The sequence below is a fragment of the Calidris pugnax genome, unplaced genomic scaffold (genome assembly GCF_001431845.1).
Source record: "Calidris pugnax isolate Ruff unplaced genomic scaffold, ASM143184v1 scaffold103, whole genome shotgun sequence".
NCBI lineage: Eukaryota > Metazoa > Chordata > Aves > Charadriiformes > Scolopacidae > Calidris > Calidris pugnax.
This window is the reverse complement of record NW_015090990.1, coordinates 14,096,334-14,114,094: the sequence shown is the minus strand read 5'-3', so window position 1 is coordinate 14,114,094 and position 17,761 is coordinate 14,096,334. Positions and strand designations below refer to the sequence as shown.

The window sequence follows — 17,761 nt, the reverse complement described above, 5'->3', positions numbered from 1 at the left end:
TCCTCCTTCCCCCCAAATTTATCTCTAAGCAGAACAACCAGGGAAAACTTTAGTCCCAAAGGTTAGTGTTTTGACAAGTTATGATTGTGTGAAAACAAGGGATTATAATGGAAACTGATTTGCAACCTTAATTATAGCAGTCACTAATGGCAACCACTATAATATATGATAATTACTTGGAGTAGGTTATGTTACAGTACATAGGAGCTTCAAAAAAATAGATACCAACGTTCACAGCATTTTTAAAAAACTACACTGATGACTTGGGTTGCCTGAAACTAAGTTTTACATTATTAAAAGGGATAAATCCATTTAACTTAATCTTACTTTACACACCAGCTTCACACACAAAAATTAGATTTTAATACTGGAGGGAAAAAAGGAAGAATAAGATGATTAGAAAATGAAAAATAATCTTACCAGAATACAAAGTTAGCATTATGAGTTTAAGCGCACACACAAAAATGGGGAAATGCAAAAATTAAAAGTGTTATATAAAAGTTTGAGCAAAAAATGTGTGTCCCTCCACAGGGTAACTCTCATTTCATGGGATATTAAACTTAGGCAATGACTTGTAGGTTTGCCATCTTTCATTAGAGAGAACAGGAGCAGCACAGACAAGTCCACTGAATGAGAATCCCATTCCTTGCCTTGTTTCTTCTGGGAACAAGATGATGAAAGAAGAAAAGGGAAAGGCTAATGTGAGATAAATACTCTGTATGCCAAAAAGGAAAACTTTGTAACTAAAGATTTCAGTTAGGAAGTATATAAGATGTTCTATTCAACAAAACAGCATTTGAAAACACTGCTCTGCATGATATTAAAAATTCATGCAATTATTCAGTTATGACAAAAATAGTATTCCTCTGGCTATCTCCCTTGGCTTTGGAAAATTTCTTTAAAGGCACCTTAAAGATTTTTAACAGGGAAAAAATACTATCTACTCTTAAAATTTAAGTGAAAAAAAAATTCTAATTATTTTTATATTGCAGCATCAAGAGTAATTACATTGCAACTATCTATGAAAAATTTAAGCTCAAGAGGATCACACTTGGGAATGTGCACTGCCAGACTGGAATATGTCAGGAAAACATTTATAACAACATTTCAACTGTAATGATTTTTATGAGGAGACTACACATAACTATATATTTTTGAGCTTGAATTGTTAAATGGAAAATATTTTTTAAAAATTAAACCATCTAATTTGGGGACTGTAAACACAAAACTCAAACACAAACATGGGAAGGATCAATGCCAGGGAGCAAATACATTCACAAAAAAGAAAAACTTCTTAACTTGTAAATCGAACAGATAGTTTACATTTTGAAATGCCCCTGGAACTTCACAGGACGTTAGTTCACAATGTTATTAATATTTGTCAGTATAAAACATGCTAGCTCTCTTAAAGGAACATCTATAATTTAGAAACTGGATTTTCACCACAGAAGCCAGTTATGCATTCATCGTCAGCACTTAACTCCCAAAATAAAAGTGACAGAAGTTCTACAGCTATTAAATAAAAGCATGGACATTTGGGGGACTAGCAAGACAACAGAATACAAAGGATGGAATATTACTAAAACAAACAAATCTTTCCAGCTGCTAGCAAACAGCTGATACTTCTTTTATAAAAAACAACAACTATGCCAACAACCACAACAAAGGGCACCCCCCAACCCTCTATGCCATGAATAATCAGTGTATTAGGATTTCCTGTGGAACTATTCTATAGTGCTGTTTTGCTTTAAGAAAATAAGTAGTATCATTCATCCAAAAGCACCCACCAACGTACCCACGACCTTCCACATAATCTTTGGACTGCCATTTTCTGCACTTACTGAAGATAACCAAGGCAGCCATTTTATTTGAATTGCATGATTTTCAATGGTTTAGTACACAGCAAGCCTTCTGTACTGCTCCAAAGTTTGCATCAAGATACATTCAAGGTTTACTTAAAGGTCAACAAACTACTTCCTCACTATGGTTTAGAGAAGCACAAACCAATGCTGCTGCCAATTGTGATAACCACTTTCTGCCTTTTGGCCCAGCTCAAACGCTGTACCATTATATTATTTTTCCCCAAATCAAGGAGTTACTACTACTCACAAGTTAAAACTTACTACTATTCAACTTAGTGCCTCTTTTCTGAAGGATCTGTTTTGCACATTGACTAAGAGCTACTTAAAATCTTATGAACATGTCAAAGTTACTTGTATTTTTGCTGGACAAACTGACACATACCTTTGAAGACCAGCTGCAGTTCTGCACTCAGAAAAGAAGCAAACACAAGCATTAAAATTACAATCAATAAGAAATAATAAGAAGATAGACCGAAACATCAAAGAATTTCCTAGAAAACAATTTTCCTGATAGGCTTATTAGTCTACAGGAAGCCAAATATAAAATTTTTATACGTTAATCAATTAATAAGGGTTGCATTCCCAAATCACATATAAATGATGCTTCCATGCTTTTTAGAATCCATCAGTTTCTAAGGTATAAACACATGAAAATAAAGCAAAGCTACAAATTAGTCACTGTTTTTTTCTGATGAAATGTATTCTTACCCAGCCCTTTCATCATAATGAAGGCACTGCATCATCAATTAACGTTAGTCAGTGATAGCGCCGATGACATAATTGTCCTGCCATTTTTATTTTCTTGGTGAAGCGTTTCCCCATCAAGGGTGGTATAAATCACTCGGAGAAACAGTATTGAATGTTGGCTCACAACCATCACTTAGAAAATCCTGCTTGCTATTCTAGGTTTGCCCTGTAGTACTGTGTACAGAGACTACAGGCTTTTATACTAAAATCTACAGGAGCTATAAAATGTGTGTATTAGGAAGGGTAAGCTTGCACTGTCTTAAAATATTTTCCCTCAGTAATTCCCCCTCCTCCCCTCTTTAGTGACAGTGAAACTTCACATACGGGCCCCATCTCTCCCGTTCTGGGGTCATCTGGTTATCCACCAGCTACTCATTCTTGAAGGATTATACTCCTTGATAGATTCCTGCTCACTTCAATGTTGAAAAGCAGTGAGACTAGCAAAAAGCTTTCACAAGGGCCAAGGATAAATTATACTTATATGCTAAGAAAGGTAAACCTTTTCCAAAACGGTATCTAACACAACATTTGGGATGCCTTGTTCAGCACATTCAAAGACAGGAATAAATCACATCCAAACCAAGATTCTGGATTCTTTTTCTGACCTGTACAAGGTTTTCTCTAATTAGATTTTTCAGAACAATTTTGTTAGAACTGATTTGATACTTCAATTCAATTGCATTCAGAGAAGGTCCCCAGGGTATACATCTTGTATGTTAGCACATGAGAATGAAAATGCCTAAGCGTGCATTCACTATTACTACTACTTATTATTGAAGAACCAGCAGTACAGCTGAAGCTGTCCACTGGACACATTTACCTTAAAATGGAAGATTTTCTCATGGCAGAAAATAACATTGTTCTACAATTTCCCTGCCAGCGTGATATAGATTTCTTCACTTTCTTCTGGTGGCACAACAACTACTCTTTCTTGAAGGTTACGCTGGTAATTGAGGCCATCACGGCTTCTTTTACACTTTTGTTGTCTTCTCTAATCCTCTCTCACCTCTGTTCCAGAGAAACTGTACCCAGCTAAAACTGATCCAACTCCCCCGCTACATTTCTCCCGCACGTCATTAACACTTCTTCCAGACTCCTAGGGTTAAACCACAAGTTCCTAATCTAATCTGTCATTCACTGGTTGAAAACATTGATAGAGAACAGATTTAAGACAAAGTGTGGGGAACAGATTTATAATAAAGTGTTCTTAAAAGTTACTTCATTATCATCTGTACTTTCTTTCTCATAGTAGCTATACATTAACTTAATTGCTGTTTTCTCCCCCTAACACTTTAATAATCTAAGTGCATTAACAGATCAACTCACTTCAAACTAACACTAAAGCAGCATAAGAAACTACCACCTCAACCATGTGTTACCGTTTTCTTAGCTCTATCACCACCACAGCTCATATAATGTGCCCAGTCTGCTCCACAGCAAGCTTCCTCGAATTTTAGAAGATTTTCTACAGAACAAGTTCATATTCCCTTCTGCCCACTTCTGCCTTTATGCCACAGCTCACATTCCCCTCAATTGCCTCAATGCAGATTTGGTGTAAAACTCAGTAACATAATTGACCTTGTTAAAAGCCTTTCTTCTCATACAGAATAAACCTATTTTCAATCTCATTTCGATTCAATTCACAGTGTCCCTATCACTTAATACATGGTTTTGTTTCATTCCCTACTTATAGATCTTACAAAAAGAAATTTGAAAGTCATTTAAACTAAGAAAACTACATCGTGTTCATTTCTAAAAGTTTATTCTGCAGAGCGGCCTCAGAAAATATACATCTAATCTGACAGTACTAGAAAGTTACTCATGACATAAACTACAATAATTTTAAAATCTCTTTTGACCCTTGATCCCAAAGACAAACCACAGCCATAAGCAATATAGTTTTTACTAAAACCCATGGCATTTTTTTTTAATAGTTTTCCTCTTCAAGAGATAATTTTTTTTAAGTAACTGTTATAAGCCAGTAACACTGAAAAGTCTGTTAGAATTCTGAGCTATCTTCTGCATTTCTTCATTCATGTTCTAAAGAGCCTAACTGGCTCCTAAATGCAGTTCTGAAGTTGGTTTCAACCCAAACGAACCTGACAAATGTATTCCATACATATAACATGCTTAATACAATGATGATTTTTCTCCCACTAATACCATAACTCTCACTAAAGACCTCCCAAAATGTATACTTTTAACTGCATTTGAATCAAAATATTGTTTAAAAAAGTCATCTCCATTAGCTCTGCCTGGTCCTCATTTAGTTACGTTTATTTTAATATCAAAATTACACTCAGAGTAAGAACAACCGGTTTCAGAGCAAACCAAGAAGTAGCTAATAGCATTTTCCACATCCTTCTGGATGTGAAATGCTGTTTTCTCTTTGTTTCAAGGTGTTTAAAAAGTATAATCTGTAATCAAATGCATCCCTTCACTAACAAAGAAATTAGCATTTGGTTAAATATTGGCTTCCTTGCAGAATACCTTATACCCTACATCTCACAAATTCACTTCCTAATTATTCATAAATACATAAATAAATTGGTCGATATCTTTACTAAATGTGCCCCAAGGCTAAGGGACTCTGAGTATGTCTAATGATGTTTTAGCAAATAATATTTCACTCACATTTAAAATCCAGTAAAGGATATTTCAATTTCTTCAGGCTGCAAAGTTTAATCAGTTAAGATCTATGGGTTTTTGCTTTTAATGGGGAAAGAAGGGAGAGTTGAGCAGTACCTTAGGATAGTGGTCACAGGTTATTATACCAATATCCTCAAATATAACATAGTACTTTTCCTGAATTGAAACACAAAAAAATGCTATATACTCACATGATTTAGTTTCATGTTGCTTCAGGTTAAAACAAGCCACACTTTCATGTGTTTGAATACAATTCCCATGGCTGCAGTTCTAACAGTAAATTTATATATAGCCTAAATCATTCCTATGCATAAAGATTTACGGAAAATAAGGGCATTTGAGATAAATAATAAAACATCTTCTTTCCTTTCTTTTTCTTAAAGCATGCCAATTTTCACCTTCCAGTACAATATTTAAAAAAAATAATCCATATTGCCATTCATTCTGCACAAAAATTACCTTTTAAATGCAGCTAAAAGAAAGAAAAAACACTACTGAAAATGGATTCTGATTGATAATTATATAGAAATTCTTCTCTAGACAACTTAGGTAATGTATGGGAAAATGTGTAGGTATAGAAGACTGTTAAAGTAAAGAGAAAATCATCCTTCCAATGACTTGTATAGAAACCATTGATTTCTTCTTCATTTTCTATCTGCTGTTACAGTTCAAAAAAAGAGTACCACTTAAGTGGGAAGGGACAACACAACATTTATTTCTAGCATTTCTGGATTTGTCCTGTTTATTTTTAACACTATGCTATAAGCACAAGTCCAAACTTGGCATGCAGTCTAAATCTGTTGAGCACAGGCACGCACTCTTCAGTCAAACTTTGGTTGGTCAAATTCTTGAAATCACAGCATAAGGAGCTTCTTTTCTTTGCTAACATATTCAAACACCATCATCCATAACAAAATAATTCATGCAACTGAGTGGACGTGTCAGGTGCCAGGATCAGAAGAAGTAAAGGGATGGCTGGGCTCTTTGTCATCACCAGTTCAAAATAAAAGTAGACAAGGCAAAGAAAAGATATACCATAAGACACAAGATATGAACTCTACCAGTCATCCAGAAAGTACTGTCATTATCTCAACACGGCAACAGGGAAGAACATTAGGATTGATCTAGAACTATAATATGAATATTATAGCTGATATAGAACTAATCTGTACCCTATTACTCTGAACAAAGCTGTAAATTTTGAGAAGCCTTTGACTGCTGTGTAAATGATGGATGTAAAGCAGGAAGCCAGTAACCCTGCCTCCATACACTTTGCGCAAGGACATCTGTACGTATGAGGCAAGGTTTTGCTCATGCTTGCAAAACCAAAGAAATTATCACAGTACTCGCCTTTTTACCTTTTTTTTTCAAATTTGTATGACAGTAACTCAATAACTCACACATGCCACTGACTTTATTTTATTTTTTAAAGTACACTCAAGAAAAAACTAACTTATCTGCAAATAACTTCAAATACACCAACTTCAGACAATACTGCTTTTGGATTCACGCTACTCATGAATTTAGCAGTTAAGACTTGTGTCAGTTCCTATGACTCATGGCACGTGCATGACGGCATAGAGCCCTGCCTAAACAGCCAGGCAGCTGCGGTTCCTGCCTTCTGCTCCTGCCCAGCTCTCCAATCTACAATACAAAAATGCACTGAGAGTCAATAAACTAAACCATATCTGCCCTACTGGCAAGCAACCTGCAACTTTTGCTCCATGCGCCAACTTCCTTCCATTGTAAGATTTGCTCTGGAGAATGATGATGACAAATTGATTCAACATGTTAGCAGTCCTGAACACTTTTTGACCACCCACCCTTATTTCCTGATATTATTCACTAAGGATATTAATTTATAATTATAATTACTATTATTTAGTAAATAGATACGACTGGAAAAGAGATTAAGCACTCAAAGGTTTCTGGGCCTAAAATATATAAAACTGAAAAGATAAACATCAACGTTAAATGGGTTTCCATTGTGAATCTATGTAATTAGACTAGTCTTTACTTAACAGATTTGTTTCTTGTGTATACATCAACCCTAATCAAAGCCAGAAAAGAAGCTTAGTATACAATTTTATTAGCTCCCAATTTTAATGAGTTTACTGTTTACTCATAAGGTTCCCAATCTGTTGCAGTATCTGGATTCTCAGGTCTTTCCTGTTCAAAATTTTCTGTTATCTGCCACTAATGATCCTTCTGATGGTGATGCCATTATGTAATTCATAGAATCATAGAATGGTTTGGGTTTGAAGAGACCTTAAAGATCATTGAGTTCCAACCCCCCTGCCACGGGCAGGGACACCTCCCACTAGACCAGGTTGCTCAAAGCCCCATCCAGCCTGGTCTTGAGAACTTCCAGGGATGGGGCAGCCACAACTTCTCTGGGCAACCTGTTCCAGTGTCTCACCACTCTCACAGTGAAAAATTTCTTCCTAATATCTAGCCTAAATCTACCCTCTTTCAGTTTAAGACCATTACACCTCATCCTATCGCTACACTCCCCGATAAAGAGTCCCTCCCCATCTCTCCTGTAGGCCCCCTTTAGGTGCTGGAAGGCCACTGTAAGGTCTCCCTGGTGCCTTCTCTTCTCTAGGCTGAAGAACCCCAACTCTCTCGGTGTGTCTTCACAGGAGAGATGCTCCAGCCCTCTGATCATCTTCATGGCATTCCTCTTTGTAATCTTATAATTAGGCAACGGATGCATTATACAAGTTTCAAGGTAAAGTAGAATGTTTCCTAAGTGAATAGCAGGACACGTCTCACATTTATGCCCTGTGTTACACTAATTCTGTTGCCTACTGATTTCAAGATGTTATTCTGGTCTACGTACATCCAGGTAATTTCTGGACCTTGTAACTGGAAAGGCTGGTTATGTCTTCCCACATCTACAAAGAAACCTGATTCCAAGACAACTTGGTTTAAAAGCAAAGAAACTGCATCTAAATCACATTTTGTAAGGTCTCAGAGCTCTCCTCCTGGACTCTAATTCTGTGATTTTTCTGTTCATCATGCAAGATTTATTTTGGAAGGAATTAGCAAAACTTGAGAACAAAAGAAAAGTAATAACTGGGCAGCATCCCATGATTGCTTGGAAAAAGAGGGCCTAGCCATTATAAAAGCATTTTCAGATAGGCAACACCTCTCCTCTTTGTTACCAAATCTGCTGCACAGTTCCTCTATGGTGCTGAACAAATCTTTCTCAAAACCTCAACTCTGGGTCTGGAAGATAAAGACAGCAGCACTTCCCATCCCTTTTTTTATATTTTTTTTTTTCCACTGTGGCAAACAATGCACTGAAATCAATAGTGGGTACACAGCTGCATGTTGGGATGAGAAGTTGCTGCAGTTAAGTAATGAGCAAAGTATAAAAGCAAACTCAGAAATAACTTTGCTTCCCCAAAAATCCATTTTGGAGTGTGCATTATATGAATGCTCTATTTGGAAGCAAAGGTTTATATACCAAATTATTGGGATTTTATTTGCATTAGAAGCATTTTATATTGCAGTTACTTAATTTAAGATTTTCATATTCCTTTCCCTTTTCCAGCAAAAGCCTCTGCTTAAAAATCTTTCAAAAGGTGGAAAGTTGAACATGGTACTTCGCTGCTTGATAGAGAACAACTGCAAAAAGCCGCAGGTTTCATCTTCCTCAGTTTATTTGCAAAGCTATGTACAAGAAGTTTTACTTCATCTATTATTTATATAACACAGGATGGGTGCAGTTCTTTCATAGCCCCTCCAGTTCTTTAAATTATTGTCTCAGGTAACAGATTTATCTTCACATCACCATATATGAAAAGGATAAAACATTAGTGCCTCCAATCAGATTGATTATTATCCCTTTTGGTTTTTACTTGCATAACAGAAAGGGCATTTTCAACAGCTACCTTCTATAAGCAACAATTTTTGAAAGATCTTAAAGACATCTTCATACCCAATTTTTATTTACTTTTGCACCCAATTTTATTTTAGTTTTTAACCACTCTGACTTAGTGACTCATATACATTCTCAAAACATTGTTTCTGGATGTCAAGAGCAGATTGCTTACTTGAATTTGAATCTCACAATATAAATGAACACTGACCAGGACCTAAGGAAGGAAAAGTTACCCGGCAGTTCATTTATATGTTTCTAAGCGCACTTCCATTGCGTAATTTTACATTGGTGTTTGTGAACATTCTTTCTAGTGACATTTGTGGGAGATGTAAGTAAACCTTTCTAAAAGACGATTCAGTAGAGCTGAACATTATTTTTTCTAGTAGACTACATACAATATAAATTTTGACTCAAGTCTGTAAACTTATACCTTTGTTGAGGAGCCTTTCCATTCTTAAAAAAAAAATATTAAAAAAGATCATTACTCTTCATCAAAATGGTGGAACTCAACTGCAAAAGGATGAATTTCTGGTCTGATTATGCTGTAGCTTTAAAATTCTGCCTTAAGAACTCCCTTAAATGAATTCTTATCCTGCATTAGTAACTATTTGACTTTCCTCACACTTCATTAGAGACTTACACACATTTTATGTTATATCACAACATTACATTAAGATGACAATAAAAACCAACAATACAAAAACTAAGACCAACCTTGAACATTTCAGGAAAAAAAAAAAATCAGCACCACGAAAAAGCTTCCTTGAAACTATATATGAAATTTACCTTTTTCTATTAGTGATGTATAAAATCTGATCCAACAAAATACATACATCTATGATTAAAGACATCCTAATGGTAGGTCTCAAAGTTACTTCATCAACATTCGAATTTGAAAAAAATACAGATAAAGAATAAGTGCCACAAATAAGAATTAAAAGGAAAAAGAAAAGCATATTTGGTTTTCTTTGAGGCTTAAGAACTTTGTGAAATTTTCCTTGAATTTTCATTAAAACATTACTCAGTTTCAAACGCAATAACCTTTCAATCTTCCACCCACAAATGCTTTCCCAGCACTGAAAGAACCATTTACTTTCTGCTTCACCCACCCTGCAACATTTTCTGCACAGCATTGATGGGTAGAGGACCATAACCTTACCACTCTTCAAGCATTTATAAAGATCTACTGCAACACTTCGATTGCCTGTGTTTGTCACTGTCACTGAAGAAATATACAACTTGTCCTAGGAAAGCTAGCCTTTGTCCAGTGTAGTTTTGCAATCATTTATATTCTGTATCAAAATGACGTTTGTTATTGCTGTTTTGCTTTTCTAAGATACCTAAAACTTGTACAGCAATTCTTTCTGCTCATTTCTACAAACGTTCCCTCTTTTCCTCAGCTAGGATTTCAATACAACAGATAGAACAGCCTTTAAGAAAATAAAAAAACAACTAACAAACCTTTCAATAGCTTCAATAAAAAGGGTACTGGCAATTAGATGCCACAGGAGGCAGACCATTGTCCCCATCACTGCAGCTCCTCTGCAGAACTTACTCCCTGATGTTTGTGTTTAAGAAACAAAAGCAAGAAACAGAAATGGTGCAGATGGGCTAAGGCTAAAAAGCTGACCTCTATGTCACCCCACCCCTTCTTACCCAGATCCATGCTTTTTGAGGCTTTCAGATTAATTGATTCAGACTGCTTGGATGGTGTCAAAGATCTGAAGTTGATGTGCTGATCTGTTAAATGCACTGCTGAATTTATGATGGGGCTGCAGGAAAAAAAAAAAAAAAGACACGTAAAATATTTAGGCATCAGTTCAAAACACAAGCAAACTAATTAATGCACAAATATACATGTGTTTCTTCCTCCAGTTTCTTGTGGTCATGCATTTTAGGACCAGTTTTTGATCCTCAACTTTCTTTTCTAGGACTTAGCACCTCTAGTCACTTGTTTTTCATCATGGATGCAAATAAAAATGCTTAGTGATAACTGCTTTTAAACAATTCATATTTTTCTTATTTTTCCTGTGTTTTGCTAGTCCTATTTAACCACTGCATTTCCAAATAACATGCTACAAAAACTTGAAAAAATTCTGCCAATCTACGTGGCTCAATTCTACTTCATCTGCTAATAAAAAGCTATTTTACAGCCTTGCACCACTTCTGCAGAGGCTGGAGCTTGGGGGACTTGGAGGGTGTCGTAACACTGAAGAATTCCAAGGTATCATGGCTTGGGGTTTTTTTTTTTTTTTGTTTGTCTGTTTTGCTTTTAATTATTTTACTTCAAGTTAGGCAAATATCTACATATTTCAACATTCCACTTGAGTGAAACTCAATGTAACTTTCACCTATGAGGAGTCAAAACAACTCACTGCAATGCATATTCCATGTCTCTTCTCAATGAGAAACATGAGCATATAGTTTTAAATACTCTAAAACCAGAAAGCAGTTCAAAAATTAAAAACACTTATTTCTAAACTGTTCAATCAAAAGCTTTGGTTTTACAGTGTGAAAACATTTTCCCCATTTTTTTGCTGAAATGAAGTTTCAGTGAAATCAGCGTGACTCAACACAGCAATTCAATTTCAACAGAACTTAAGTTCCACATGGATAACCAAAAAAACACTGGAAAAAAGTCAGGGTTGGAGAAGGTGCTTGAAAATCCAAGGTTTCATTGCTTGGGGTTTTTTTTTTTTTTTGTTTGTCTGTTTTGCTTTTAATTATTTTACTTCAAGTTAGGCAAATATCTACATATTTCAACATTCCACTTGAGTGAAACTCAATGTAACTTTCACCTATGAGGAGTCAAAACAACTCACTGCAATGCATATTCCATGTCTCTTCTCAATGAGAAACATGAGCATATAGTTTTAAATACTCTAAAACCAGAAAGCAGTTCAAAAATTAAAAACACTTATTTCTAAACTGTTCAATCAAAAGCTTTGGTTTTACAGTGTGAAAACATTTTCCCCATTTTTTTGCTGAAATGAAGTTTCAGTGAAATCAGCGTGACTCAACACAGCAATTCAATTTCAACAGAACTTAAGTTCCACATGGATAACCAAAAAAACACTGGAAAAAAGTCAGGGTTGGAGAAGGTGCTTGTAAATTCATCATCATTTTAATACATCTTTATCATTTAAGAGAATGCTTTTGTTCCCACCTTACTGAAAAATTAGGAATAGATTCTAGTAAACAACTGCAGTTGAGAATTTAATGCAGAGTTCTATTAGCCTATGCAGACTTTTGTTTGTTTACCATGTCCTACATACCTGCCTGGACCAGAAATTATGAAATTACTCTAGTGAAATTACTCTATGTTAGCAAAAAGAAAATAGTTACAAGAGTCTTCATTGTATGAAGAATTCAAGGTACCCATAATAAAATATATCTACTCTTCAATACTACCAGCCGTTTGAAGGGTAGATTTTAATCACATCCATGCACTCAAGGACAGAAGTATAACTAAGTTTTCACTTGAAATGCATATTTTCCTAATATCATTGCAATGAAACAGTTGCATGCCTATCAAAACTGAATACTCAGAAAACGAGTAAACTGAGTTCATTAAATTCCCAGCATCAGGAGTCTGGTAGGTTGAAATAATGCTTTGATTTGAATCCTGTGCTACTTCAGACAAAGTATATGCCATCCCAAACTCTAACGTGTACGGTTTTTTTCTGCACTTCCAAATTTCCATATTTACTATGGAAATCAAAGCCTGTAGCTGCCATCAAGGACACCAGTCTTTACAAAAGGTATTCTTAAAATATCTGAAAAAACCTATCCAATGCATTTACAACTGGTAAACCATTCATTAATTTTTCCCCTACACATTTCAGTGTTACTGAGGCTTCATTTTGTAACCTTTAGAATGTCTTTGCCTGACATGCTGCATAAGAAGACTCAGCTTCCTACAAAGCTACACATAGCACCTACTGGTATAGTTTAAAATGCTTTTTTTTTTTAAAAAAAAAAGGGATAATGTTTTGGGATTCTTTTCGTTTTACCAAACACATGCTTGGTATATCATGGATAGCAGGTGTACTGCAATTTATGAACAACTGCAATGAACAATGCACTAAATGCTAAAATAACATTCCCCGCTTATCTTAAAGGATCACCTAGGTGAATAAAAACACTTTTTTAAAGTGATTTTAAAATCAATTAGAACTACTATCACAACCACTAATGAGCAATTAGGGCTGTAAATATTAAGAATAGACAAGGTCCAACCTATGATTATAATCCTCATTCAGCAGATCCTCACTGGGATGTGGTGGGAGAGGTGGAGGAGTTTCATTTTCACCATTGCCACGATCAGACACTGCCAACTCTGAAATAAAATTTAAGAAGGGGTTAAATAAGCTGCAGAAACAAGCACATTACACCAGTTCATTGATCAACGACTGGACTAGAAGGCCTCAAGCAATGCTGAAGTGAGTCACAAATTATTCAAATCCCTAAACTAACTAAGCTAGAATTAAAATCACACCAAGCAGAAAATATACCCCTTGGGATTTCTTGAAGGGCTGATTTTCAGATTTACATATGCAAAATTAAAGATAAATATAGGGAAACTTCGTGCTTATAGTGAAGTTGAGCGCAAGGCACAAATTGCTTTAATCCATTTGAATGGATTTTCACTTCTACATAGCTGCATCCTAACTGATTGTAGGTTCATGCTTTCATTCCCTTTGATAGGGAGCACTTACCACCATTCATGTGGTGGTACCACCATTCAGAAGAGAACCATATTCTCAGCAAAGAGTTCAGAAGAAGAAAAATTCCTGTTATCCCACGGCAAGAGAAGAAAGAGGCATTTCTGAATTACAGTCTTCATTTTCCTACCATTACGATAGCACCATCTTTACCATTACAAAAAGCATTCAACTCACACCAGCAAATTACTTTGGACCAAGAAAAACATGAACTACTCAATTAAACCATTCAGTGGTTAAGCAACAACACTTACATACCTGCAGTATTTAATACAACCTCTGTGCCTGCTGTAGGCCAGTTCATTATTGTCCTTTAAATTCACCTCAATCTAAAGATCTAATCTTATAAAAAGTCCCTACATTTTTCAATGCTGAACATGTCTTCAGCCCTCCAAAACTTAATACGAAACATGGACACTTAATAATCTTGAGTTTCAATGGCAGGTAAGCAATTAAACAGTACTGACATGCCACACTTTCATGTGAGCTCTACTGTTGCATTAAATGTTGCTAGGTTTTTTTGTACAATCCTACATGAAAGTACTAATCTAACTTGAAAGAAACAGGGTTAACAAAGAGGGAATCGAGGCAGACAGCAATAGATTATGTTTATTAGATAAGAGTACTCAGATAGTTCCCTAAAAGCAAACAAACAAAATCATGCTTGTAGCTCAAGAATCCTATAAAACTCCTATCGGCTGGATAGTACCCTAAAGACCAGAAAGACAGCAAATAGTTCAAATCCTGTATCTCAGGAAAAGTGAGAACGTCACCAGAAGAAAGAGAAGGTACGCAGATGAGGAAAACAGTTCTAACAAGACCTTAAAAAAATATCGATTGCCAGTCTTATGCAGAAAAAAAGGTACGCTACCTAACGTATACACACACTGCACTGGCTTCTTGCATTATGATTAACATTCTTTCACGTTGCAATTTAAGGAAAGGAAACAGAGATGAGCAAAGGGCAAGTTGTCACAGTAAAAAGAATTTAGAACAAAGAGAAACTCGTACTGTTCAATGTAATTAAATGATCTGGAAGGTGAATCAGGAGATGAAAAAAAATTTACACATGTAAACATTCAGAACTACCAAAAATAAGCAGACTATGAAGCTCCACAAAAAGATTGCAGGATATTAAGTAAGTAGGAAACACAGGTGAAACTCCCCATCAGTGACTGCAAAGCAACACACATGGAAGCACGGGAAAACTCTTGCCACATACACAAAGCCTATTACTTTATAGCAATTACCACTCAGGAACAACACAATAGAAGTGCACTGGTTCATTCTTTGAATATATGTTTCGCGAAGTCAAAAGGAAACAGACATTTAGAGCCTTAAGAAAAGTCCAAACACTCCATCTAGAACTCAGAGTTAAGGGTGTACCTAGTTTTTAAATAGTATCTAAGGTTTCACTCTTCCTATCTGAAAAAGGATGTAATATAATTCAGAAACATATTGAAAAGGTGGCAAGAGTAGTTGGACACATGTAAAAACATTCCTACAAGGAACACGGACCAGGATTCTTTGGTTTAGAATAAGAAGCAATAAAAGGGGATACAAGAGGAGTCTATGAAATTGTAAAAGCTATGCACAAGTTGAAAAGGAAGCTCTCACTGACAGTATCATACATAGTAACTAAAAGGCACTTGGTGTAACCATCAAGTAGCACATCCAGGACAAACACGAAGTAGTATTTTTTCCTGTGCCATTAAATCATGGAACTCATTGCCATGAGGATATTTTGGGAACTAAATTTTAAAAAAATATTAAGAGCATATCATATAGTTATATTAACTTAGATTCATAGTAATATGTAATTTCACAAAGGCTGTTTGGTGATGGGTTACCACTGGCACTTTTCTTGCAGTACACAAACAGTACACACAGAAAAATCTCAGACTTCCTGAGAGAATCAGAAATGATCACAAGGGAGTACAGCTCCCAGCAAAATGGGTGCAGGAGCAAAGAGTGCGAGAATTTAACCTAACAGGCAGTCATTGGCTCCATGTTCAAGACCTCATGAAATGATCTTAACAGATTTAGGGAGATCAGAGGAACAGCTAAGCCACTAAAAAAACGTACTGAATTTTCAGATATTAAACAGTTTAGGAGAGTAAATAATTGAGTCTGTCTATAAGACACATGTAATGTTTACAAGCAAAATTTAAACATTAATTTTAAATTTAACTTCTTAATTTTCTATTTTGACATTATCACACGTGTATGAAAACAGAGATGCCTGTACAACCATAGAGACTCGGCAGTCTATGGTAGTAGAGAGTAGTCTGTGATTATTCTGCTAGTTAACCAGAGAGGTGACAGCATTTCCCCATAACCATTTATAACGTAGGGGAGTATAAGAAATATATAAGAACCTCTAATGAAACACATTCCAGTAATCTTTCAACACCAGAAATGTAAAGCTGCTGGCACTGAAGTATCAATTCTCAAAGAGGTTGTTCTAAAAACACTGAATCTGTGCAACAGCTTGGCAGCGAAAGAAGTGAGGACCTGAAGGCAGCAAGTATTATTCATGCAAAAATAGAACAAACACTGGCATTTCAATATTGGATTAGTATCCCCTCCCCCTTTATTTAAATATCCACAGGCAAGACAAAATGTAATGTTTTGGCTATAACCACTTTTCCCCAGACATTAGTTTTCTTGCTCATGTATAATAAAAAAGACTCTTAAAACAGACAGCAATATTATGAGGCCAAGCTTCAGTGTATTTTTGCTGAGCTTTTATAAGAATTTTATTGGTAGGAGCGGTGAATGATACTAGAAATAACTTACTAGAAAACATTAATTGAGAAAATGACATTTTATTAAATGTAATACAGCTCCTGTCATTAAATTCTTACAGTAGGTACTCTATTATGTTAAAAGTCTCCTCTATGTCTCATTATTTTTTGTTAAAATGTACCAACCATACTTCTGCATACAAGATCTGGATAGTACACCATAAGAATGTGCAAGGGACTGTTCCTGCCTGTCACAAGAAGCTCACCATGTCTGTGACTCACGTCCCTAACAGACACACAAAACTAAAGTTCAAAATTGAGCTAAATGAAGGCTGTGTATAGGTGTAGTGTTTTGCCTTTAGAGATGCCTTGAAAGGCTGAGGACAAAATTTTATAAGAAACAATGCAAAAATTTTTTTTAACCAATGACTGGAAATACTTAATAAGCTCAAATGGAAAGTAGAATGAGTATTCGCTCAATACTGATTAATACTATGACTTCAAAATTAGAGAAAGATTTCAACAATGTGCAGGACTACTGTAAGTCCAAAGTGTCTTTCACCAAGAAAATTTCAGAACAGAGCCCTACTGCAGATATCCTGCTGCTGAAAGTGTCTGTGCAGTTCTCCATTAAGATCACTTAAATCTTACTCATCAAATGACAAATCTTCATCAGAAATCGCAACACAATGATACTTCCAGAAATAACTTTGTCAACTGTTGTCCAATGACTCCAATTCCAAACTGCTCCCGGGCCATGGCTGGGAAGCCCCAAGCCATGTCAAACCCTCCCTGACAACACCTCTCAGCAGCGCTCCAGAGCATCCTTTCCATATCTGCCACATTCTCTTCTGAGATCATCACTTTTTTTTGCTATTATGCCTTCTTATCAGCATTCTTTAATTAAAAAGATGTCTATTGAAAATTATTTTGTGAATAAGCTGCAAACCAGTCATCCTGATTTTTTGGATTGCAGTTGGAGAATCCTTATCTGAAAGTACAACTCTTCCATGTATTTTGTTTTGAAATTCAAGTGACAAGTTAACTGTTGCCATTCACTTGGGTCAGTGGCTCCCTAGCAGTTGCTTATGTTTTTTACAGAAGTGTTTAAAGGGTTTTCCTGTTTTCTGATCCTTTGGCAAT

General features: G+C 35.7%; 1 protein-coding gene across 1 annotated transcript in view; it reads right to left on the bottom strand.

The window, feature by feature from the left end:
* Positions 1–17,761, bottom strand: part of PARD3B (par-3 family cell polarity regulator beta) — a 399,588-nt gene that overhangs the window by 178,008 nt on the left and 203,819 nt on the right. Inside the window, exons 14-16 of the mRNA XM_014954145.1 lie at positions 13,387–13,486; positions 10,804–10,919; positions 2,245–2,265 (exon numbers count right to left, since the gene is read on the bottom strand). Coding sequence (XP_014809631.1) covers positions 2,245–2,265; positions 10,804–10,919; positions 13,387–13,486 — 237 coding nt within the window. The remainder of the gene's footprint in view (positions 1–2,244; positions 2,266–10,803; positions 10,920–13,386; positions 13,487–17,761) is intronic.